General features: G+C 49.2%; 1 protein-coding gene across 2 annotated transcripts; it reads left to right on the forward strand.

Moving 5' to 3' along the window:
• The first annotated feature begins 1,619 nt into the window (after positions 1 to 1,619).
• FBXL18 (F-box and leucine rich repeat protein 18) lies at positions 1,620 to 21,485 on the forward strand. 2 transcript variants are annotated; one of them, XM_057416816.1, is made up of 5 exons: positions 1,620 to 1,770; positions 2,876 to 3,076; positions 4,343 to 5,883; positions 8,590 to 8,808; positions 20,709 to 21,485. In XM_057416816.1, the coding sequence occupies exons 1-5, from the start codon at positions 1,633 to 1,635 to the stop codon at positions 20,863 to 20,865; spliced, it is 2,256 nt and encodes a 751-aa protein (XP_057272799.1). In that variant the 5' UTR covers positions 1,620 to 1,632; the 3' UTR covers positions 20,866 to 21,485. The 2 variants fall into 2 exon arrangements, with proteins under 2 accessions (XP_057272799.1, XP_057272800.1); XM_057416817.1 differs by lacking the exon at positions 1,620 to 1,770 and adding an exon at positions 1,991 to 2,098.
• The last annotated feature ends 2,603 nt before the right edge of the window (positions 21,486 to 24,088 follow it).

Consider the following 24,088-nt stretch of genomic DNA (forward strand, 5'->3'; position numbering starts at 1 on the left):
CCCTCCTGGAATGGGACAGCATGGAATGGACCTGCCTTTTTGGGACTAACTGAACCCATCTTCCTGGGTACCCACACTGAGAAGTGTTCCTGAAGCATGGTGTAGCAGGAAGGGTTTCTTCTCTCACCATTCATTCACCTCCCAGCGACCATCAAGAGAAGTGCCACAGTTTGGTGTTGATTTAATTCCTCCTTTACTGCCCATCTGATGCCCTGCCTGCCTTGTGTTCAACCTCCACGTCTTATCGACACCACCACACTGATGGGTCATGAGCCCAAGTGCTGCTCCTCTTACAAACTGCTCCGAGCTTGGGCTCTCCTCAGGAGCTTCTTACACGTATCTCTGTTCCCAGGTCCTATTCAGGGTTGCCAAGGGCTGCTGGTCCATTTATGCCCCATGGCTGCCCCTAACGCAGCCAGATCTGGCTCTCTGGGCAGGGCTTTTACTGTGCTTATGGGCCTTGCTGATGATTTTAGGTACCATTTGCATTGGAAATGCAGGTCTCCTCCACCCTGGTCCCTCTGATGACTGCGAATATGGTAGCTTGGTGTCTTCCTAAACGTCAGACAAGTTGGTCTTGACTTGTCATTATGGAGTGGAACACATGACAAACAAAGCAGGTACAAATTGTCGTTGAGGCTCCCCTTCATCCAAGGGCTAAAAGGGGTTTCCTCTTCAACACCAGAGCCTTCCCACAGGCAAAACAGGCAATCAAAACCTGCTGTTTCTAAGCAGAACCCCCCAATCTATCCTTCCTCTAATTCGCAGCCTTAAATGGCAACCATCACTCGTACAGAAAAGCAGCACCCCATTCATCTCCCACGGCGGGTCATCTTTAAAGCACATTCTCTACGAAGAGGATTCCTGAAGCACGCACGTAACTGGAAATTCCAGCGCTCCGGTCCTGTCTGTACTTGAGCCGTGGGATGGGGAGCAAACACCCTTGGTGATTGCCAGGTGTGCTCACAGCAGCCCTGGGTGACTTCTGCATGGCAACTTTGTGCATCAGGGGTGCCAAAGGTACAACATGTAACCGGGTTAGAACCCTGACTGATGGTCCTTGAAGACATGACCCGTGAATATGAAGCCAGGGTTGTATTTAGGCTTTTCTTGTGAGGAAAAGGCGGTACCCGCAGCCCCTTTGTTAGCACCAATCCATGCAGTGCCCATGGGTGTCCGGTCTGCCATGCCCCGGCTCCTTCCCACCCACAGCATGATCCAGGAGAGGATTCTTCTCCCAGATACTCTTTATCTCCATGGAAAACCGGGGTGCGAACGCAGCGGGGCTCCCTCTGCCTCTGCAGTACCCGCGGCTCCCCACAGCGGGCATTCACACTGCGGGAGCCGACTGAGGGCCCCGCGGGGTGAGCCGGGGCTGCCGTCCCCGATGAGCACCAGTGGCCTGCGGCCGGAGGGGAGGGAGCCAGCCGGCTGCAGCCCGGGTTTCGCTTCCACACAGCGCCCTCAGAGACACCGGAGCGGAGGGGACAGCACAACCGAACCCCGACACGGCCCCGCCGCTCCCGCCGCCGCCGCTCTCAAAATGGCGCCCAACAGCAGCTGGCACCTCCCTCCTTCCCCTTCCACACTCAAGATGGCGGCGCGGGGCAGGCGCGCCCCGGATGCTGGGTCATGGCAGCGCCGGAAGAGCCGTGCGGCGGCCGGGCCGGCGGGGAGCCAGGCCGGGACGCGGCCGCTTTGAGCGGTGCCGGGGGCAGGCAGAGGCAGCGGCGGGACCGTGCGGCCGCCGCCATGTTCCGCTCCGAAGAGGTGAGCCGCGGTGGTGCAGCGCGCCTTGCCCTCCGCTTCCCCCTTCGCCTCCCAGAGGGCCGTGAACCGGGACTCGTCCTCCCCGGGGCTGGGGCTGAGGGATGGCGGCGGGGATGGAGCCGATGAGCGGCTGAGATGGCGGCGGTGGGGCCCGGAGGTGCCGCCTGCTCCTGTCTCCCCGTTGGGCCCAGGCCCGGCCCCGGCGGCGTGGGGAGGCCCCGGCGGCGTGGGGAGGCCCCGGGAAGCCGGTTCCTAACGGGGCTAGGGACGGGTTCCCGTTATCCCCCTCCGTTGGGTGCCTCTGAGGGTGTTTTAGGGGGGCTGTGAGGTGGGCCCACATCCCCCCCTTCCCGTTAAGGGAAGCGTTAATGCTGCTTTGTGCTTTAATTCCATTTATTGCTTTAGTTAAGTCCCAAATGCCCCCAGAACTGCTGTCATCACGGCACAAGGCAGTGAGCAACCCATCACCTCCTCAAGGGGTGATGGGTTTGGGGTGCTGCTTGTTGGGATGCCTCTTGGCCACCCCGGTGTTGAGGGAAAGGGGCATGGGGTGTATGGAGGAGCAGAGGGGCTCTCGTGTCCCCTTCGGAGACCAGATGTGTGGCTTTGTATGGCTAAGGTGTCAGCAGAGGAGCTATGGGTGATCTGATGCTGGATTGCAGTTTTGTATGTGTGTATATATATATGGTTTTATGGCTCTTAAGGTTATTGAAATGGATGGTACTTGGAGGAATGATGTAGGAAGAGACTGCTGTGTTATATTTAGAAAGGAATCGGGGACAGTCGCTTTTCCAGTTGCAAAGGAAGTGGCAAAAGTGGAATGAATGTAAATGTGTTTTTTCCTCATTTTAAAGCAGCAAAAGAGCGAGTGAAGGTACCGTGGCTTTATGTGAAGCTTTGCACCACTTCCATAATGTCTTCTAAGGGAAAGCTCTTGGCTTCACCATGCACATGGAAGGAGTTGAAGATTCTGCCCTTTCTGTTTTGTCTCACTTAATATATCCATATGTGACTGGGGGTGTGTTTTCTCACAAGCTTTGCTGAGGTTTCTGAGCTAATAGCTTTTATTTTTCTCTTTTCCTTCCTTTTTTTCTTGCTCCCACAGGAGATTGCAAGTGGGGAGAGCGAGGAGGAGAGTAATGGTGTCAACCTGATGGAGTTCTCAGATGAGATCCTTTTGCACATCCTCAGCTACGTCCCTTGCACTGACCTTGTCCTGAACGTCAGGAGAACCTGCAGGAAACTTGCAACGCTTTGCCTTGACAAGAGCCTAACCCATACGGTTTTACTTCAGAAAGACTATAAGGTGGGGAGAGCGGCTTGCTGCTTCTCTTAGCTATGAAGATAAATCAGAAATGGCATATGTATTATACCAGGAACAGGGCTTGGGAATGAAGGGCGATACATTTTATAAGGAGTGTATCACCAAGTGCAGGCGAGGGGAAGCCTCTCTTAGTCATTTCCGAAAGAGGAAGCTGGATGAAGGAGAATGGAAACGTTCTTCTTTCAATTTGAGTTGCCATAGATGGCTATTTCTGCTGAAATAGCTTTGCTGTTAGAAAAGGGAGATGGTTTTCCAGTCCTCTATCAGCTGCTGAACAGATTTGGCCTCACAGTAATGCAGAAATGCACAGACTAAGAAGCTGAAGGAAGTGTAATCTCAAGAGCCCAAAGCATGGCAGGCTGAGCCAGCTACCAGCAGTACAATGATTCTTAGACGCTGCTAGAGTCCCAAAACTTGGATGAGCCACATAATCTTAAGTGCTAACTACTCTTATCCCTATCTTCACATGGGAAACTGGGTCAGTGCACACCATTGCCATGTATATAGAGAAGAGATTCAGAGCAGCCCTGTGGAGAAGGACTTAGGGGTGTTGGTCGATGAGAAAATGAACATGAGCCGGCTTCAGTGTGCGCTCGCAGCCCAGAAAGCCAGCTGTATCCTGGGCTGCATCAAAAGGAGCGTGACCAGCAGCTCCAAGGAGGTGATCCTGCCCCTCTGCTCTGCTCTCGTGAGACCTCACTTGGAGCATTGTGTGCAGTTCTGGTGTCCTCAGCATAAAAAGGACATGAAGCTGTTGGAACAAGTCCAGAGGAGGCCATGAGGATGATCAGGGGACTGGAGCACCTCCTGTATGGAGACAGGCTGAGAGAGTTGGGGCTGTTCAGCCTGGAGAAGAGAAGGCTGCGTGGAGACCTCGTAGCAGCCTTCCAGTATCTGAAGGGGGGCTATAGGGATGCTGGGGAGGGACTCTTCCTTAGGGACTGTAGTGATAGGACAAGGGGTAATGGGTTAAAACTGAAACAGTGAAAGTTTAGATTGGATATAAGGAGGAAGTTCTTTACTGTAAGGGTGGTGAGGCACTGGAATGGGTTGCCCAGGGAGGTTGTGAATGCTCCATCCCTGGCGGTGTTCAGGGCCAGGCTGGACAGAGCCTTGGGTGCCATGGTTTAGTGTGAGATGTCCCTGCCCATGGCAGGGGGGTTGGAACTGGATGATCTTAAGGTCCTTTCTAACCCTGACCATTCTGTGATTCTGTATCTCATTGAATATGGTTTTGTTTGAGTACAGGTAAACAAAGACAAAGTGAAGCAACTGATGAGGGATATCGGAAAGGAGATTTACCAGCTGAACATGGCTGGGTGCTATTGGCTGCCAAGCTCCACTATTGATCACGTAACGCGATGCAAGAACCTGGTGAAACTGAACTTATCTGGGTGCCACATCACCTCCCTCCGCCTCTCCAAGATGCTCTCCACGCTCCAGCACCTGCACTCCCTGGCCATAGACGTCAACCCGGGTTTTGATGCCAGCCAGCTAAGCAGTGAGTGTAAGGCCACCCTGAGCCGTGTCTCGGAACTGAAGCAAACCCTTTACACGCCGTCGTATGGTGTCGTCCCGTGCTGCACCAGCCTGGAGAAACTGCTGCTTTACTTTGAGATCCTGGATCGCTCACGGGAAGGCTTTATGCTCTCTGGCCAGCTAATGGTAGGTGAGAGCAATGTGCCCCATTACCAGAACCTGCGGGTCTTCTATGCCAGGCTGGCTCCTGGCTACGTTAACCAGGAGGTGGTGAGGCTGTACTTGGCGGTGCTGAGTGATCGGACACCTGAGAACCTTCACGCCTTCCTGATTTCTGCTCCCGGTAGCTTTGCAGAGACGGGAGCCACTAAAAACCTCCTGGACTCTATGGCTCGAAATGTGCGTCTGGATGCTTTACAATTGCCCAAAGCCTGGATTAATGGCTCTGGGCTCCTGCAACACTTGAAGTTCAACAACCCTTTCTACTTCAGCTTTAGCAGATGCACCTTATCTGGTGGCCACCTCATCCAGAGAGTTATTAATGGTGGGAAGGATCTTAAAAGCTTGACCAGTTTGAATCTCAGTGGCTGCGTTCACTGTCTGGCTCCAGAGTCCTTGTTCCGAAAAGCAGAAGATGACATTGACAGTAGCATTCTGGAAAGCCTGGTGGTGTCTTGCTGCAACCTGAGACACCTCAACCTGTCAGCAGCTCACCATCACAGCTCAGAAAGCATAGGCAATCACTTGTGCCAGCTTCTGTCCAGGCTAAAGCACCTGCTGTCATTAGCACTGCCGGTTTGCTCCATCACAGATGTTGCTGCAAATGTGGAAAAGCCTCCCACAGTGTCTAATTTGGTGCCCCAAACGTTTGGAAGGAAAGTTCGGATTGGGATACAGACATACCCGAGGAACTTAGCGGACCAGGCAAGTCAGAAGATTGAGTCCTCCGTATTCTGGGCTCTGATGGGAAGCCTCCGGTATTTGGAAACCTTGGAAATCATTGGGTCCAGTTTTTCCTCTGCCATGCCTCGCAATGAGCCGGCAATTAGGAACTCCTTGCCTCCTTGTGTCCGGGCACAAAGTGTCGGGGATTCAGAGGTGGCTGCCATTAGCCAGTTGACTTACTTGCAGAGCCTCACCTTAGCACAACTGCCAAATATCCTCACTGGCTCTGGGCTTATTCACATTGGATTGCAGTGCCAGCATTTGCGGACTCTTTCCTTGGCCAACTTGGGCATGATGGGCAAAGTGGTCTATATGTCTGCTCTCATGGACATGCTGAAACACTGCAAGTGTTTGAGAGATCTCAGGTGAGGGGCTGCCGTTGAACATGTCCATTTCGGTTGTGGATCTCCAGATACGTACTGCCTGGTTTGTTAGAACTGCTGAGTGTTCCTGTTCTGGTCAGAAGGAGCTGCAGTGGCTTGAAAAATGGGTGTTTTCCTTCCTGATTTGTGGAGGACATGAAAGCATCATATGCTGTCCTTGAGGGTTGAGGATACGCCCTTTAACCAGAGTTTTAAGAGCAAAAAAAGTCTCTGTGCTGCAACTGCCTTCCTTTTAGATAAGGAAGAGTGGATGCTGCATATTTGGGAGCTAGCAGCCTGTCAGGGCTAGGTTAAATACCACATGCCTTTGCTGACTTGTGTAAACATGCATTGAGTCTCCTCCAGTGTCTAGATAATGTAGAGTTCTCCTTAGGTTTCCCAACAAGATATTTTTTTCCCTTGGTTTGTGTTAAAATCTTTCCTCTTTGGTTTTTATTACTCAATAATGTATCGAAAACATTCCAGACCTAGGGTTTATCCTCTTGGTGTTCCTCTCCTGGTAGGATTTGAAGGATCTCACTAAGGATCTGCTCCTAAAGGGTGCAGAAGGGAGCTTCACAGCCAAAACATGCGTGAACTGCCATGGCTTCCTTGCACCAGTGTGTATGAACACAAATGTTACTGCATTAGGAATATGTTTCTTCCTTCTTTTTTCGCCTAAAGCTCCCGTTGGTGAAACCGCTAGACCTGTCAGTCCTGTTGTCATCCTCTGTTCACAAATGGGTCTAAAATAACAGTAGTAACAGCAAAGTCACTCCTGTGATTACAAAGCTGGGGTGACTAAAATCATTGCTCATCAGATGAAGCTGGTGTTTGTGTATGTGTCCCTGATCCGTTACAATAGTGAAGGGAGCCAGGGTGGCTAAAACACCTCAGGAGGTGTTTCATTTTCCATCACTTTCCATTTATAACAAGCAGGGGGTGTGTTGGTCTCTCATTCAAGAGATGGAAATTCAGTTGCTTAAAGGTTTGGGTCAGGTGAATGTCTCTTTAACCTTCAGGACACTAAATGGCCATGGAAGAACTAAGATCTGGGGAAGGAGGTTTGGGTGTGCAGTGTTGCTTCATCCAGTCTAAACCCTGCAGTTCCCAGAGACTTTGAAATGGAGGCCAAGAGCGACAAAGATGGGAGGCAGCACAGAGCCTTGAATAAAAGACCAGCAAGGGTGTTCCCTTGTAACATCCAGGCGTTTCCATGTAAGCTGTCATTGTTCTTTCCTGAGTAAAGTCTGAGGTTTTATATAGGTTTAAGAGGATTTTAATGTTTAGCACTTCCTCCTGATAATGTCGTCCTTCCTTTTCATTTGACTCATTCTCTGCTGCTTCTACTCTTTTTGCCCTCCCCATTTTCCAGGCTGAGAAACTAATTTAAGGGGCTATTCCAAAGCAACATTGTCATCTAGCGAGTGAAAGGCAGTATTGCAAGCATGGCGGGCACATCCCAGAGATAACCCAGAAACCTGCAGGGAGGTTACAAGAGATTCTGTGTTCTTTGTCCTAACTTTATGATGGAACAAATAACGCTGTTGAAAACTTGAAGTGGCTGAAGTGATGTTATTACCCAAAGGGTTCACAATCCGTTAGGATCTCATCAGGTAATGCTAGCTCACAGGTTGAGACTCTAAACCAGAATATATCAACTAACAGGATTAAGTTGCTGAGATACCCCTGCATACTACAACAGCCTATGCAGAGATTATCCAGTTCAGGCTGGGACCAGCATCTTGTTATCACCTAATGGATTAACCTTCTCAGAGCTCTTGGCCTTGCTGACCCAGTGACTGGGATTCCCTAGTGCTCCGAGGGCCTGTAGTAAATCTGCACTAAGCAGAAGTCCTCTTCTGGTGTCATCAGCTCTGCAGACTGGATTCTGTGAGGGCATCATCCAGTTACGCTGCTAGTTCAAGCACAGACCCCTTGTTGGTCAGCTGTGGTTTCACCATGTCCTTTCGTTGTCCTCTGGGCTGTGACATAAGGTTGTGATGGCCATGATACAGGAGCTTGTCTCTTCTCTGGGCCAAGTGTTTAACATAAAGGTTGACTTGATGATGGTTATTCTTACTGTAGAAGAGCAGTAGCTTTGATCCTTTGCCATCCTCTGACCATGGAGCGCTGGTTGTGGTCACTCATTGGCTCAGAGGCCCAAATTCTGCATGACATTGTGTGCATTGGGAATTTTTCGTGCCTTTTTCTCCCTAGGCAGTAAACTGAAGAGATGACCAGTTTGATCAGTGTTGGTGCACTGGAGCAGTAAGTCCCTAAATCCACATCAGCTGCTTGGTGGATGTCAGGTAGCAAAAGCCAGCCTCATCCTACGACCAGAATGGATCTGCTGCTCAGACCTAGCATCTTACCCGACATGCTTTGTGGAAAACTTGCAGAACCAGGGTTACTCTTGGAATTCTGCAGTTTAGGACCTTTCTACCTGTTTGTGTTCTTGTCCTTTAGCACGCATTATTCAAGACTAACCAGCAAGCAAGAAGTCTGAGCTTGCAGTGTCGGGTTTGTTATGCCGTAGCACTGGCACGAGCACTACTAGGTTATTGTGTGTGTAAGTGAAACAGGCTCTGGGGGACGCGGATTGCCCTACATTTGCCAGCCCCCCCGTGAATGTGCTCTCTCCCCTCTAGTCTACAAGCAGCCCTAAGCCTGAATTACCCATTGACTTGTTGTTGTTTATTCCTGCAGGCTGGAACAGCCTTACTTCTGTGCGGGTGCCCAGTTCTTCCAGGCACTGAGTCACTGCTCCTCTCTCCAGCGGCTTTGCATCGTCTCCCGGAGTGGGACTCTGCAGTCTGACGCAGTGATGTCATTCATGGCCAACTGCCTCGAGGTCATCATGTGCCACATGTTTATGGGAGAATCTCTTACCGTTTGCAGAAGTCTCCAGCAATCTCTTGTCCGGAGGTAAGTGCGGAAAGAGGTTGGGGTGGGATTTCTGGAGCTGGTGAAGATTTATCTCCCATTGCCTTTGCTTGCCAAGGTTTATATGGCTTGGAGCGCTTGTTCCAAGAAGCTAATAGGTACTGTGTAACCACTTGGCACATGAACTTGCCTCTTACTTTAATAAGAGTGAATCAGTGAAGGATTTGAAGGTATTATATGAATTTTTGATTCCATTCCCACCCCTCTTCTTTGCAGCTGAGGTTCTGGATGTGAACCTTTATAAATCAAATGACACCTTTTTGGGTAAACAAAACATCTGCCGACGTTTTAAGTACTGAAGAGCTCTGACCTTGAAGCTTTCCTCCTTTCCCACAAGTGACTAAGATAATTCTCTGGCCTCTAACCACTTGTAAATGTCGCTTACTGACAGTCCCCTGGCAGCGCAATTCAAAGCCTTTAAAGGGTTGTTGTGAAGGGTTTTTCTTGGGGAGGGGGGGAAGAAGTGGTACAAACTCCCTTTGCACCTTTGGCAGTTCTTAAATGCATTTTTGCATGGCCCCTTGCAGTGTTCTGAGGCTCACGTGGTGGGGGAACGTTTGTGTGTGAGCCGTGAGCTGCATTTGAAAAGAGAGCTTTTAATTACGCTTGGCATTGTGAAAGCTCCTCATAGTGGCAGTCATCTTACAAAATATTGCCCGTGCAACGCACTTCCCATTAGGATGAGTTCCTTTTTTCCTCCTCCTGGAAGGCTTTTTTCTCCGCCTTCCCTCTGTTTTCTTTGTCACCTACTGCTGCTGGGCCCTGTTAAGCTCTCATACAAATTTCAAATCACACAGCATTATGACTGCATCCTAAAGGCTGCTCCTCCTTCTCCCCCCCCCCCCCCCCCAGCCTTCCTCCTGCTTCCAAGTGACTTATTACATTTGGCTTGTTTCCACGGATCAAATCCAGAAGAGCCTATGACTATATTAGCTACCTAGCAAACTGCACACGCGATCGTTTGTTACTGCCTCTAAAAGCCTCCGTGTCCTTCTGGGATGGGGATTGTTGGAAACATCTCAGTAAATTCCTTGCGATAGGGCAGGGGCTGAGTTTGGTTTTCGCTGTCAAAACGTTCCTTGGTTGATTTCAGTTGTGCTTTGGGGGATCCTTGGAAGGAACCACAGATCCACAGGCCCCAGCCTTTCGCTTGTGCTCCCCTCTGAGGTGCCACAAATCTTAATGTCCACTTCCTGAGCAGAAATACACTGTTCTGCGGGCCTTTTTCTCCCTCTTTTTCTCTGTGGTGGACAGATTGTCACTGCATTCTGTACCTCTTCATAATTTAAGCCCTGGGAGCATTCCAAAGAGCAGCTGATGCCTTGTGGAGACGTTAAGAACTATTTTTATATTTAGCAACAGTTCTGTCATATTATTTTTCTTCTTTTGTGTTTTATTAATAGAGACATTTGCATGAAAACAGGAGGTTTTGAGGGTTTTTTTTCGTCTTTTTCCCTCTGAAGAGAGCATCTGCTCCCAGTGCAGATTCCACACCTGAAGTCATAATCCTCTGTGACATTGTAATGGGTGGCTCTGGAAACGATTTTGATGTCACGTAAGATTATGACTTCAGGAGGAGGATAAGCGGTGGGAGCAGATGCTCTCCTAAGCAACAAAGATCCCCTTCTCATGCAAGTGTCTCTAGCAATAAAATGGAAGGAATGAAATACAGAAAATGATGTGTAAGCAAAGCCTGGAGTCTTCCACGAGCCATCAGAGAGTCTTTAGCCACGTGGCTTTCCCAGTGATCCCATTCTCATCCTTCAGATGGGGTCGGGAATTGACTCTCTCCAGACTGCATTTGTCTGCTACTCCAAAGGCAAAGAGATGTGCAGTAAAATCCATGTGTGAGCTAGTTCATAGCTTAAACCTGTGGATAAGGCTCCAATTCACACAGCTTGGCTTCCTCTAAGAATATGCCACTAGTGTCTTCTTAATCCAGGTTTCAAATTGGAAGACTCTATTGGGCAGTAAGTTATATATCCTTGTCCCAGAATAAAATAAGGTGATTTATCCTTTTTGCTGTTGTTTGCCCGTTTGGAATGTGTGCAGATGCTGCGTGTGCGGGGAAGGCATGGAGAGTAGGTGGGAAGGAGGAGGCGAGAGGAGGGAAAGTGAGGAAGGCTATGAGCCTGTCTTTGTTTGCTCCTGTTCTTGAGAGAAGGGAATTAATCCCTATTCCTTAGGTCTCATTAAGGGTTAGAGTTCCTTATTTAGATGGAGGTGGATGTCTCTTGACTGAGATGGTCCTGTTTAGGCTCAGAGCAGCCAAGTGATTGCTGGTTTTGAACGAGGAGATGGGGTCAAAGTGACTCCCATTCTCCAAATGCATCTAAAAAGAGAAGAAATGCGAATTGGAAGGGTCTAAGGCTGGGAATGCACCAGCAGTTTGCTGAGAGGGGCTTGAAAATGCCATCTAGTACAGAGCAATCCTTGTTCAGACGTGGATGCACAGGAGGGTTTGGGTCACAGATCTGGGACTGATCTGGGGAGAACAGACTGGTTCCAGCTGTGGAGTTGTACTGGAAGCTGGTGTGGTTACAGGGTGTGGTGATGGGAGCTTGGGTATTAAATCTACATCACACCAGTGGCTTAAAGCCTGATCTTAAGCTCTTCCCTTTGACTGTAAAATAAGGTTAGTATTAGGTATTACTGTTCTGCTGGCTGGAGAAGAGAGTTCTCGTGTCCGTCAGTCTTGTGACAGCTCTAAACCAGGCCCTGTGGTGTCGAGCTTTCTTGTGGGCAGTTTTCTGCTCGAGGTTTGCTGATTTTTGGGACAAATTAGTTTACATATTTAAGTCATTAAAAGCCTCTGATTCAGTTCTGCCTCTTTTGCAATGAAACCAGTAAGCAGAACAGCACTCATCTGGAGCCCTCATCAACAAGCAAGAGGCTTGCAAGGGCAAGGTCTCCTCTGAGCTTTAGAGAAGACTGTTTCCCTCTGGGCAGATAAATCATTGCAGTGTTTTTCTTCATTCTTGTTTCTTCTGTGTGAATGGGAGGGGTAATCCCCTTTATGGGTTCAGGGAGAAACCCTGTGCACATAAGAAGGGCCTAGTGGTTAGAGTGGGAGACGGGGCTTGAGTGATCTATATCCATCTCCCTGATCTTCCTCAGCTTTGCATGTGACAGTGGTGTGCTCTTGGTTTCTCTGTAAAATGACATCTTTTTTCCCTATCACATGGTGCTCAGCTGCTGCCACACTCCAGATAGCAGCAGATCTCACAAACACAGTGTTTTCCCTTTTATGCTTGGACCTTAACTGTGCCAAAGTGCTTAACTCCAAGCATGTGTTGTCTTTGTTTAAATAACTCTGCTGTTAAAACCGCTGCAGTGCTTCTAACCAGAAACACTGGAACGCCACTACTTGAGGACCCACTGTTGTCGTTTCAAGGCCTGTTGCTGTAGGGAGAGGTTTCTTTGCAGAAGAGGGAGATTTGGCTTCTCCCTTTAGGGCTGAGGTGCTGTGCTGGGATTCCGAATGCTTGCAAAGAGCCCTGTGGCCAAAGCCCGGTCCGAGGGGATGGAACTTGCTTGCAGCAGCTTTCCCTGAGGGCTTCCACGCTGTTATTTAATGAAGGAGTCAATAGATGGAGCTGTGACCTATGGAAGGTGTCCCAGTGCTTACTCATGTGTTGCATGCTAACGATTCGTGTTTACACGCCTGGATTTCTCTGCCCTAGAAATCTTGCGGGCAAGGAATTTGGATGACTGGAGGCTTGCATGGTCAGCAGGCACTTCACAAATGTGCAGGAGGAGTTGCTTTGCCAGCAGCAAACAGGCTGGGAAATGCTTTGGCAAATATCCCCTTGGCCTCAATGATAGATTTTATTTTCCAGTGTATTTCTTGAGAATTTGATCAGTTTTAGCCTAAGTGTTTAGGTAGCTCCTATCCTTGTAATGATTTCAAGGACTCTACACCACCAACACAATAGAAGCCTGTGAAAAGACCTTGAGGAAAAACACCTTGGAAAAGATCAAGAAAGCAACCATCAAAAAGCCCCCAACCAACTAAACCCTAAAAAATCCCTGAGAGCATCATTAGGGATTCTTCATTCACAGGGGGAAAGTGTCAAGGCATAGAGGTGAGTTGTCATTTATAGAAATGCAATCCAAGGTAAGCCACGGTAGAGAGTGTGCTCAGGAAGCCAGAGATGCTGGTGTGCTTTGGGGAGTGGTGGGTAGCTGGGCTCAGCTGCTCACATCTCCCAAAGGCACTGTTGGCATCTCCTGGGGTCTGAGAGCTGTTGGGAGAAGGGCTGGGGCTGGCTGGGTCCTGGGGTCCTGGTGCAGCATTCCCTGAGTGCTGTGGGGTTGGAGTGGGGAGTTGGCAGCCCAGGCTCAGGCTCTCTGCCCTGCCCCTCTAAGCCACGTTGGCTGCCTGCCTCGAGCAGATGGCTTTGTAAAGGCAGTGTGCAACTGGTGAGGCTGCACCTTGAATCCTGTGTTCAGTTTTGGGCCCCTCACTACAAGGGAGACACTGAGGTCTGGACACCGGAGCGGGGCCAGAGAAGGGCAAGGGAGCTGGTGAAGGGCCTGGAGCACAAGTGGGATGAGGTATGGCTGAAGTGGTTTAGCCTGGAGAAAAGGAGGCTCAGGGGAGAGCTTATGGCTCTCTACAACTGTCTGAAAGGAGGTTGTAGCAAGGCGAGTGTTGGTTTCTTCTCCCAAGTAACAAGCAATAGGACAAGAGGAGATGGCCTCAAGATGTGCCAGGGGAGGGTTAGGCTGGAGATCAGGAACTATTTCTTCACCTAAAGGGTTGTCAAGCATTGGAACAGGCTGCCCAGGGCAGCGGGTGGAGGCACCATCCCTGCAGGTATGTAACAGACACGTAGATGTGGTGCTTGGGGACATGCTTTAGTGGTGGACTCAGCAGTGCTGGGTTAATGATTGGACTCCATGATCTTAAAGGCTTTTCCAACCTAAACAATCCTGTGATTTGATGACTGAGGGTTAACCAGTGCTGGAAGGCACAGAGAATTTTACTGGTTTAGGACAATCTGCCCATTCTGAGGATCCAAGACTAAGAGAAACTTTCCTTCTGCCTGTGGCAAGCATGAGCACCGCTTAGTTTGAAGTGCCTTCCACAATAGGACTCCTGCCACTTTCCAGGAATAGCTGTCTCAGTCTAAATTACATTTTACTATTCAAGTTCCTGTAGCATTGCCTAAATTTTCCCCTACTTGTTATTATCCTTTTTGAACATGAAACTCTTGGCTGGATCTTACCTTTTCTTAAACTGCTGATTCCAGTGGCCCTGTGTAGCTGGGAGAGCTATGATGCTCGCTGGAGAGCTATGATGCTCGCTGGAGGGATAAAGCTCCCTCCTGGGATTCAGAAATAGGGCTTCCAGGTGGGAGCATGGGGGAGAAACTATTTGGAAAGTGCTGAGTGAGGCAGTCCCTCCCCTGGCATTTAGCACAGGACTGAACTATCACAGATGAATTGCTCACCTCATAGCTAAGCCTTTTCCCCTCCCTTATTGCTGTTGCCCTGCAGTGTTCCTGCTTGCCTGGATTCTCATTGTGGGCCTCAGAAAAGCCCTTTTGGGTAATCGTTTTCACTGTTAGATTGGGTGAGAAGGGGATATTAGGGCAGTAAGTGAGTGCAAGATCATCTTTGAATTCAGCAGAGTCCTCCAGCGTCCTTCCTGCACTGCCCACCTGACGACTGCAATTGTATTGACGCTGCAGAAAGCTGCTATTAGCACCTAGGGCTTCTTTGAGATTTTTCGAGCTGGTTTTGCATCCCTTCCCCACCACCTTTTCTTTCTGACCTTGAACAAGTCCCTCGATACCACTGGCTTTCCTGGAGCCCAGAGCCAGCGTGGTAGCTGCCAATCCCACTCCGCTAGCCTAAGCATGTTGTGGGCTCAGGCCCTGCATCTGATTGCAGAAGACTTAATGTATCGCTAGGCTGGTGTAGTGAATCATTAGCATCCTCTTCCAGCTTTCATTGTCTGTTTCATTTCCTGCTCTTGGAAACCCCTGAATCATTCTGTCACAGACTGAATAACAAACTGCATCCTTGTCAGCTTGTGTTACCCAAGAATTCCTTGGCGAGGGCAGACTGCTCGAGGTGTGGCCCGGACACCTTTCCTTCTATCTGGGGTGTTGTTTAGGGGTGGGTTCAAATACTTTACATGCCAGTGGGTTTAAATACTTTACAGTGGGACCATCCCAAACTTGTCATATTCGTCTATCTTCTTTTGGGGGTCCTAACATATCCCCTTCTTAAATGCATTCCTGTGGTTGACCCAAATGGCTTATTCTAACTGCTGGCTCATGTGTTTTGAAGGGAATTCAGTCCTGAACCTTTCCTTAGTGGATGGATTGGTTTGTGCATGAAATAGGTTTCAAGGATTGTCCTCTCTCTCTCTCTCTCTCAGCTGAGAAATAATATTGGAATAGTACTGTCATGCTTTCTCTTCATGAGGGTGTAAAAGGCTGAACGGAAGCATTAACTGCAGCTTTAAAGCATTTCCATAGTAAAATAAATCTAATTGAGCCGTTAGTGCAGTAGCTTTTTAATTTGTGGAAGAGATTAGGAAATAACTTCCAGCTTGCTCTGGCAGAGCACTCCCCTAGGACATGTCCTGGGCGCTCTGGCATCGCTCTTTGGGTTCTTATTCCCTCCCCTTTCTAATTGTCCAGTCCCATTTGACTGATGCAGGGCTCAGCTGGCAAGCTGCTGCAAGAATCTCAGTCTGTGAGCGTGTTTGATGTAAACCTCAGTTCACAGGACGGTGTCATTCACGCCTTAAAGAGAGAAACCACAGTAGAGAGATGGAATTTGCCTTTACTTGGGATGAGTTTGATTTATGTTGCTCCTTCCCTGCCACTCGATGCAGTGGCAGAAGATGCTGCATTGAAGGTAATGGGAGAGTTGGCAGTGCTGTGTGTGAATGACTTCCAGAGACCCATCTACACCCCTTCATGTCAGGTTGGAGGCTGTAGTGATGGGATTTGGAGTGAAAGGAGATCGCAAGCCCTGGGAGAAGGCCAGTTTGTCCACATAGACATGAGGGGGTGGAAGACACCCTTAAAGGAAAACACTTTATGGAGGGACTGTTGTGTGGAGCTAAGAGCACCATGAGGAATCACAACAGTTTTCCTCAGCAGCTGCTGAAGTCCATTTCTAAGGTCTGAAAATGATGTCTGCTCAGTGCTGGTCCTCCAGGAGGGCTGACAGTGTGAATGGCACTAAAGAATGGGTCTGCTTTAGAGTCAGTGCGTGGAAGCTTTGGACCCCTTCTGGGGGATGAGTGGGGGGCAAGAGTCCTTGCTGCTCATGGAGGAAGGGGCCTGGGGGAATTCTACCTGCAGTTTCCTTGGCACAGCTGGAAGATGCTTTGGAGAAGCTTCATTTTATGCTATTGGCAGTCACTAAGCAAGGAGAGCTTTTGCAGTTCCCTGCAATGAGTTCAGGGCATGGCCAGTGGAACAAATCGTAAGCGTGTGTGTATCCTTCCCTGAAAAGATGTCTATCTGTCGGGTCATGCCACTTGTCTGCTGCTCCAGCTTGTCCTGGCATTTCCTCCCTTCCACCGTGCCATGCTGCAGGGATGGGAGTTTCCGGCCTGGCTCAGGTGTGCTGGCTCAAGCTTTCAAGACAGATTTGAACCTTCAGATGTAAGTCTTTCAGTGAAAACAGAGGTGCGCTGTGCTGGCAGAGGATTACCAGGGGGTTTGTGCGTGTAGGTGCAAGAGCCGTGTGCAAGGCGAAAAGTGAGCTGGTCTGAATTCACTTGAGACCTTGTGCCTCTCCAGAAGTGGATCACCAGCCTGTTGGGAAGTTAAATGGAGACAGGAGAAGGTGTGTGGCTGCAGCAGAGATTGGTTTGCTTTTGTGAGAGTCATTCAAACAGGAGCCCACATCTGCTCTGTCCCCACTGTGCCCTCTTCCCCAAAATCAAGCCTCCCCTGGTTTCCTTCCTTGTTCTCCTTCTCTGGAGCCTCTTCTATAAGCTCATCTCATTGTGGAGTTGAAAAATCTGGCCTTGATCCACTCTTGATAACACTGTAGTTCCTTGTTTTAGCTGGTGTGTGCTGCTTTTGTTGCCAGTGCTTGATTATACCACCTTGTGTGTCCTTACTCCTGCTTGCCAGCTTTTGTGAAGCAGGATATGCTGCAATGTCTGCATTTGGCATAGAGCTTTTCTTAGGTTTCTCTGGAAAACCTCAAGGGGAAATAACATTCTTCAGTCCCAACTATTGCCTTATCCTTTCCTTACAAGTAGGAGAAGGTAAGTTTGAGCAGCACCTAACACAGCAGAGCCATTGTCTTCTGGGTTGCAGAGTTGCAGGGGGGGCACAATCCATCCTTAGAGGTGAGATTGTCCTATGGCTTTGGGATACCCTTTAGCTCCATCAGCAGATGGAGTCCTGGGGACACTCTGGCCTCTCTAGAGAGGTATGTCTGACACCATGCTGAGAGTGTTTGCCAGGAGATAACCACATTCCAGGGAGTGACTCTTTTGTCTTGCTAAAATCGAGGAAACCTGATCAAAGTGCAGCCTTGCTTTAGACTTTTTCCTCCTCCTTTTTGACTTTGTCCCTGACCTACATATCCGATCCTGCCACACTGCTTGGAAGTAATTGAGAACCCAGCGTTAGGCTATTTACCAAGCTGTTCACTTGAAAATCACCTTATTGTGTCCAGTCCACACCTGCTCTGGGATCATTCTGGAGACAAATTACAGCCCTTTCAGCCACATGCAACCTGCTCATGATCTAACTGGAGGGTGAGGCCGAGACCTCTGCTGATGCCAAGAGGAATTTGCAACCCAGGCTGCGCTTCACTGCTGGTTTCCCAGCCCTATGGATGATTCCAACCAGCTGCCCACATCCAAATGAAGACACTTCAGACACATCCTTGTAAGAGCTCCCACTGGGTGGCTGTTGGTTTGGTGTTGAGTCTGCCGGCCTAGAAGCTACACTGGAAAATATGCGTGTTGGGGGGTGTCTTTTCTTTGTTATCCCAGTGGTTGTTTCTGATTAAAGGCTCTGTTTTGAAGGGGCTGCTAGTCAGTTGCCTAGAAAACTTGCTTTCATCTAATTAATCATGATGAGTTTAGTCTGGAGGTTTTGTAGGAGAGAGCAAGCAAGCATGTCCTTGGCATTTCTCCCTTGGAGGGGAAAAAAAAACCCCAGGCCTTCATGTCTGAAACTGCAGCTCTTTTGTCTCCCCAGGTCAACATCCTTCTGTGTCCTTCGGGTTTTCATTTTACAAGCCATGCTCTTGCAGAGGTGGATGGAGTTTGAAGTCCATCCAGGTGTGGAATGAGGAAAGAAGATTACAGGAGCTGTTCTGCAACTCATTAACTCAATCTCTTCCCCTTCTTGTTATCTCCTCCCCGTGCCTGGGGCCTTTGGAACTAGTGCTCTAAGTGCTTCTCACTTAATCTAGCCCACCTGGACAGGTGTACCGAGAAAGGAATTGCCTTCCAGGGGAGGACGAAAGGAGCAGAGATTGCCGAGGGAGGCTGCCTTTGGGAACTGCTAATCCCAGTTTAACGTTGTGACAGCTGCTTGTTAAAACCAGGGTGTTTTTTAACAGGCAGTTAAAGGAGAGGCTTTGCACGCACATTTAGCCTCGAATAATAGGGAACCATGTGCATTTGATTCCTTTTTCTTTTCCCCTTAAATCACGCAAATTGTACATGGAAAGAATTCGCCGGCGTCAACTTGCTGGGTATGGAATTTACAAGGTTTGCAGTAACATACAGTTTCCTGTTGGGGGGGGGGGAGAAAATTACAAAGCTTTCTTTTCTTTTTCCCTTTTTAAAGCTCAAATTCAAACCTCTCCCATCGATCCAGTCTCTTTGGAAGGTGGATTTACTGCACTGGGGGTTTTTCAGTCGTCTTGGTGGCAGATTGTCCATGTAAACTTGTCTAGGTGCTCGTTTTTATAGCTACGTGTAAAGGCTGCTCATAAACTGCAGTTTTGTCTATGGTGAGAAGGCAGCACGCAGATCCAATTTGGGAGAGTCCATAGCCAAAGAAAGGAGCAGAGGTTTCTCTGCACTGTTTCTTCCGAGCTGAACTTCAGTACACTTGGTCTATTAACATGATTTTCTCTGCAGGACTGTGGTGTTGGATAAGAAACATGAAGAGCTGAGGCAGAGGAGGGACTATCAAAGAGACATTTGCTGTGTTTTATGTAATTTCACTGCAGACTTTACCAACTGCCTTGCAGATCAGCGCTTGTTTGCTGGTTGATTCCTTGGAGGCAGTGCTGTGGAAGTAAGAAACTGCAGCTCTTACACAAGCCCCCACATCCCCTCAAGGAGAGGTGTCCTCTTCTGCCAGCCCTGAGGCATGAAGGGCAGGTCTGTGATGCAGAACCCTGTTACATTGCCCCGGGTAGTTTTGCTGCTGGAAATCCTTATCCCTGCAGCTACTTAGGTTCAGGCAAATTAATTTAACTTACCAGGACTGAGCAAGTAGCCTTGGAATGGGAGTTTCTCTGCTTCATTTTTGGCAGCTCTACTCCAAATCGTTTGTGGATGGGAATATCCATTCTGCCTCCTGCAAAACGCCACTCTCTTGTGGCCTTTTCTTCAGCTGGCTGTATTGCTACCTGGGATTTCCATGTGTGTTTCCAGGAGCAGAATCTCCAGCTGTTCCCCTCTCTGTTTGACAGCAGTCTGGCTGTTCCAGAGCTGGAGATGAGCTGGGAATCTTCCCAGTGCACATCTGTCTAAAAGAAGCTGGTGTGAGCAGTGAACTTCTCTTTTGACCCGACACAACTTGGTACAGCCTCCAGGGACTGATGCTGCCACTCTGACTCTGCCTCCTTTACAGTGAGAATGACCTAGCCCTTGTCACATGCTTTGGAGGAAGCATCTTGGTGGCATGGGGCTGAGAGTCACGAGGCTTTTTAATCTTCAGGGTGTAACTCTTAAACCATAGCATAACTTCCCTTTACCCCCCAGCTTTAAAAGACTAACCCATTGTTATGCTACGCTGAGTAATACTGTTTCCCTTCCATGTTCTCTTACTCACCAGGTTGCTATCATGGAGAGGACTTGCTGATGGGCTTTCTTTTTTTGGATGGTTCTTATTACCTTGTATAAATGGCTTTAAGTTTTGCTGTTCTCTTTGCTCTGTAGTGATAACCCTGCTCTGTAGTTATAACCCTCTCTCATTTTGTTGTATTGGGCCTCTTGCTTGCTGAAAGGCAGACCCAGTTGGTGGTGGCAAGAAGAGCTGGGAGGGCAGGAGGAGAATGCAGCTCTCTCTAAGAGGGGACCAGAAAGACTGAGGCTGTGGATTAAGACAGCGGAACCCAAAATGGAAGTGGCAAACAGGGCTACGTGACCTGTGTTTCTGTTAGGGCAAATTCCTGTGAGGCCAAAACAGGTTTCCTGCAACTTGGATCAGAAAGGAGGCTGCAGTGCATGTGTGTGTGTGTGTGTGTGTGAGCACACACTTCAGTGCTTATCTGCAGATCTGAGCTTTCTAAACCTGCCCATGCTCTAATTGCAGAGTATAAACTCTGCATGCAGAACAACCCAGCCTGGAGTGATAATCCCAGGCTCAGCCCCCAGGGAATGCCTGGCACGGCTCTGGCCTGATCTTCTTAATGGCTCTGCAGCTTGCCTCTGGTTTGGAGGTGGTTGAAATGGTTACGTGTGAGCACCTTGCCCAAAACGCCTTCCTCCTTCCCCATGTTAGGGGTTGTGTTAGCTCAACAGGCTGAGAAGGGGTGCAAGCCCTTGCTGACACATTGAGAACAGGAGACCTTGACTTCCAGCTGCCTCCTCTGAACAACCCTCCCTTCCCCTCGCCACGGCATGATCTGTATCCATGCAGTCCCCTTCTCTTGCACTGGAGAATTCCTCTTTCTCCTCAGCTAATAACCTGTGTCTGATTTAGTTTCCAGGCGGATCGCCCTGCATTAAACGTCGTCATTTTCCCTCTGCTTCATGAGGACTTGACAGAGGTCATCAGAGATGTCCCCATGCGGCACTTGGATGAAATTACCTTGTTTAAAAGCAGAGTGGCCGAGGAACCTCCCAACTTGTGGTGGTGACTCTCACAGCATGGCAAGGACAGTCAGCGTGCACACGGTGAAATCGCTTCTTGTTGGCCTCGATTGCCCATCCTTCAGCTCCCGGCCACCTCCCTGGATGCTGTACAATCACTTGAAATAGGTGCAATTGCAGACTGAAATAAAAGAAGCCGGTCCTTTGCAGTGGGGAAACCATCTATTGGATATTGCTTGCATCTGCAAATCCCGTCTCCGAGGCTCCTGGAATCTGATGAGTATTTCCTTGCGGTTAATAGGAATTGTTTTGTTATTTTATTGAAGTTAAAGGTAAGAGAAACTGACTTAATGATGCTCTTTCTGTGTCGCCTGGTGTATTTCCTAAAGGGCCCCTGTGTACTTCAGCAGTGTGCTGTGTGGTGTTGGTGGAAATCATTCTTCGCTTCAGTCTGTTTTTGGCCAAGTAGAAAGCCTAAGCCAGCTAAAAGGCACAAACCCGTGTTGCTCGGTTGAAGTGCATCACATCTTTTCTATGTTCCAAATACACACTTGTGGTCACACACATGCAATCACAGCTATTGAAAGGGGTTTATTTCTGATGGAGAAGTGCCACAAGGACTCTCTTTTTATTTTGAATGGCAAATTAAAGGTCATTAGTGCCTCGACCGTGGTGTGTTCTTGCTGATGCTGTTTTCATCCATCTGGTGGAAGCAGATCTCAGCTCTTTTGGAAATCCATGTCCTAGGGGTAGATGGTGCCTACAGTAAGTTGAGGCTTGGATGTGATTTTAAACGCGGTCTGTCTTGCAGTGTAGATGGGAATGTAGTGTTTCAGCCCTCTCCTTAGATCCCATGCCTTGAGCTCATGCTAATTTTAGAGACGTTAGGAAGTGTTTTCACAGTGTGATTTCAGTCAGCTTCTCTGCTCCACAGAACTTCCTCAGGCACCAGTAGTGGTCTGGATCACTTTCATATTGCCTTATTTACTGAGCACTTTTGAAAGCATCAGACAGCTGTACCAAAAGCCAAGTTAGGAATTCCTGGAGCTACGTTTCTGGGTGGCACTCGGATTTCCCTTCTGCTGGAGTATTTTATGGTAGCGCACTGGGTCTGTCTTCTGCAAAACGGCTACAGCAGCTTCTCCACCTAAACATCCCCTAATGTGCTGAGTGAGCGCTGCTTTTCTAGGGAAGCCCAGATGCATCATCCAAAGGTGATGGTCCCCATCTCCTTGTTGGCATTTTCTACACAAGATGCCATCTCCCAATCCATGTTCTTCCATCAGCGGTTCATAAGAAGCCGGATCTGTTGGGATTGATACGAGAGCAAAATGCCCCTCGCAGCTTTGGAGGACTTTCTCTCCTTGCTTTCCCATCACTCAGGTGTGAACCCGCCTGGTGATGTCTTGTGGGTGTAAATCCTGAGCCAGGCTGCAGTAACCCTTGTGCTTGGCTAGGTTAGGCTCTTCACAAGCAGGTTAATGTTAGTTAGCCTTCTACTAGCACAAAGTCTGTGCGGTGCTAAAACTAACCCCTGCATGTGGCTGCTCTCTGCGCTGAGCTTCTCTCCCTTCCCCACTCAGGGCAGGGAGCCACAGCGGTGTCTGGTTTGCAGCCGGTAGCAAGGTGGTGAAGCTGGCTCGTGCTCCTGGGAATGGCCGCAGCCCCGCAAGCGTTTGAGACTCTGCCTTGGGTTAGGCACTGTGCTGGTGAGTGCAAGGAGCTGGTGCCCTGCTCTTGGCATCCTGCCGCTGTTTTCTCTCCCAACGAGGTCGTTCTTTCTACCTCTTGTCATATTACTTGCCTCTTCGAATCCCTCTCTCCCTCTCCAACTGCTTTTGTCTCTCCTTCTCCCTCTCTTCAGCAACTCAGATGTGCTTTCCGGCAGGAACACGAGCCACTGCTCTGTCCAGTTCAGTCCACTTCAGCACTGCCTGGCTTCTGTTTCTTTCCTAGAATAAATAGTGAGGGATAGGCAGTGAGTGTTTGCAAAGCTGCTTTCTCCTTGTTGGGAGCATTAGCAGAGCTGCTTTCCTCTCCTTGTGCCTCTAGCCTTGGGGCAGAGTAGTGGGAAGGCTGAGGGTATGGAGCTCTGATGCCTAATGGGACCTGTTTTGAGGAATCTCAAGGTCTGGTACATGCTACAGGAGCCATTCCCACCCTCAGCAGGGATTTCCCATCCACATACTGTGGCATCAGCAAGAGTTTGGCAGAACCAGGGGCTTGCCTGTTCCTATCCCATTGGGAAACCTGGGCTGGGGGACAGTGGAATGCAGAAAACACGTGCTGCTCCATGCTGGTGTTAACCCTTTGGTCTTGGGGGTTGGAGCAACCTGATGAAACAAGCTCTGTCTTTTGCTTGGCAAAGCGATACCCATCTGCCTCGCGTCTTGCAATCAGGCATGTTTTATAACCCCATTATTCTATTGCCTGGAGTAGGATGCTTAGACATCTGTATTCATACAAGCGGGTCAGAAGTCCCCATGCAAATGCTACCGGTTATAATCAGGGCTGGGAAAGGTCACCCCCAGGTAATAAAGACAGCACCACAAATAATGCTAAAGAGCTAAAAACTCCTTCCAGCCCCGACTCCCCAGTTCCGGGCCAGTGCTCGATACCTCTCCTGCAAATCCTCTTCTGGTGAGTGAGGATTTCCGCTGCTTCTGCACTCGAGGCAGGATTCACCAGATGTTAATAATGTGCTTATTTTCTCTAAGTGCTATTTTGGCATCGGTGTTAATTACAATTTATATTCTGCAACATTTACACTGGGAAAAGAACCCACCCTAATAGTCCCCAATTGGCAGAGCCGGGCTATTAAACATCACACCATATGTTCTGAGCAGAGCAATATATGGGACTCGGAGCCCACTCGGCGCTGAGGCTCCGGTGTGCAGCATTAGAGGAGGAGAGGAGAGGAGAGCAGAGAGATGGGTGGTTTGTTCCTAGCTCTTAGTGATATCAAATTCCCCCTCCTTTCCTCTGGTCTCTGTCCCCATCTCTTTAGAAATCTCCCTCCCTGCTATCTGTAGGCATCTAATGAGGTGACCTCTGAGCCTGCTGATGCCACTGTCCATACTCTAAAATAGATGAATTCAATTACAAAAGGTGCCCTTCTCCCAGGGAGCGCCTCTGCAGGATTCCCACTCCCTGCCGGCCTGTTCCTCGCTGTGCTCCGAAATCAGTCCTCTGATCTTTGGGGAATGCAGAAGAAATCTTTGCTTTGCCCACGAGCAAGGTGCCCACGCTTGGTTGGGAGGGGGAGATTCT

The sequence above is a fragment of the Pezoporus wallicus genome, unplaced genomic scaffold (genome assembly GCF_028554395.1).
Source record: "Pezoporus wallicus isolate ANWC-B61680 ecotype Strahan unplaced genomic scaffold, APGP_CSIRO_Pwel_v1 scaffold_7392, whole genome shotgun sequence".
NCBI lineage: Eukaryota > Metazoa > Chordata > Aves > Psittaciformes > Psittacidae > Pezoporus > Pezoporus wallicus.

Coding starts and splice junctions, on each gene's coding strand:
- FBXL18 (XM_057416816.1), top strand. CDS start 1,633: ATGGCAGCGCCGGAAGAGCCGTGCGGCGGCCGGGCCGGCGGGGAGCCA. Junction 5,884..8,589: donor AAGTGTTTGAGAGATCTCAG/GTGAGGGGCTGC, acceptor TTATTCCTGCAG/GCTGGAACAGCCTTACTTCT. Junction 8,809..20,708: donor CAGCAATCTCTTGTCCGGAG/GTAAGTGCGGAA, acceptor TGTCTGATTTAG/TTTCCAGGCGGATCGCCCTG.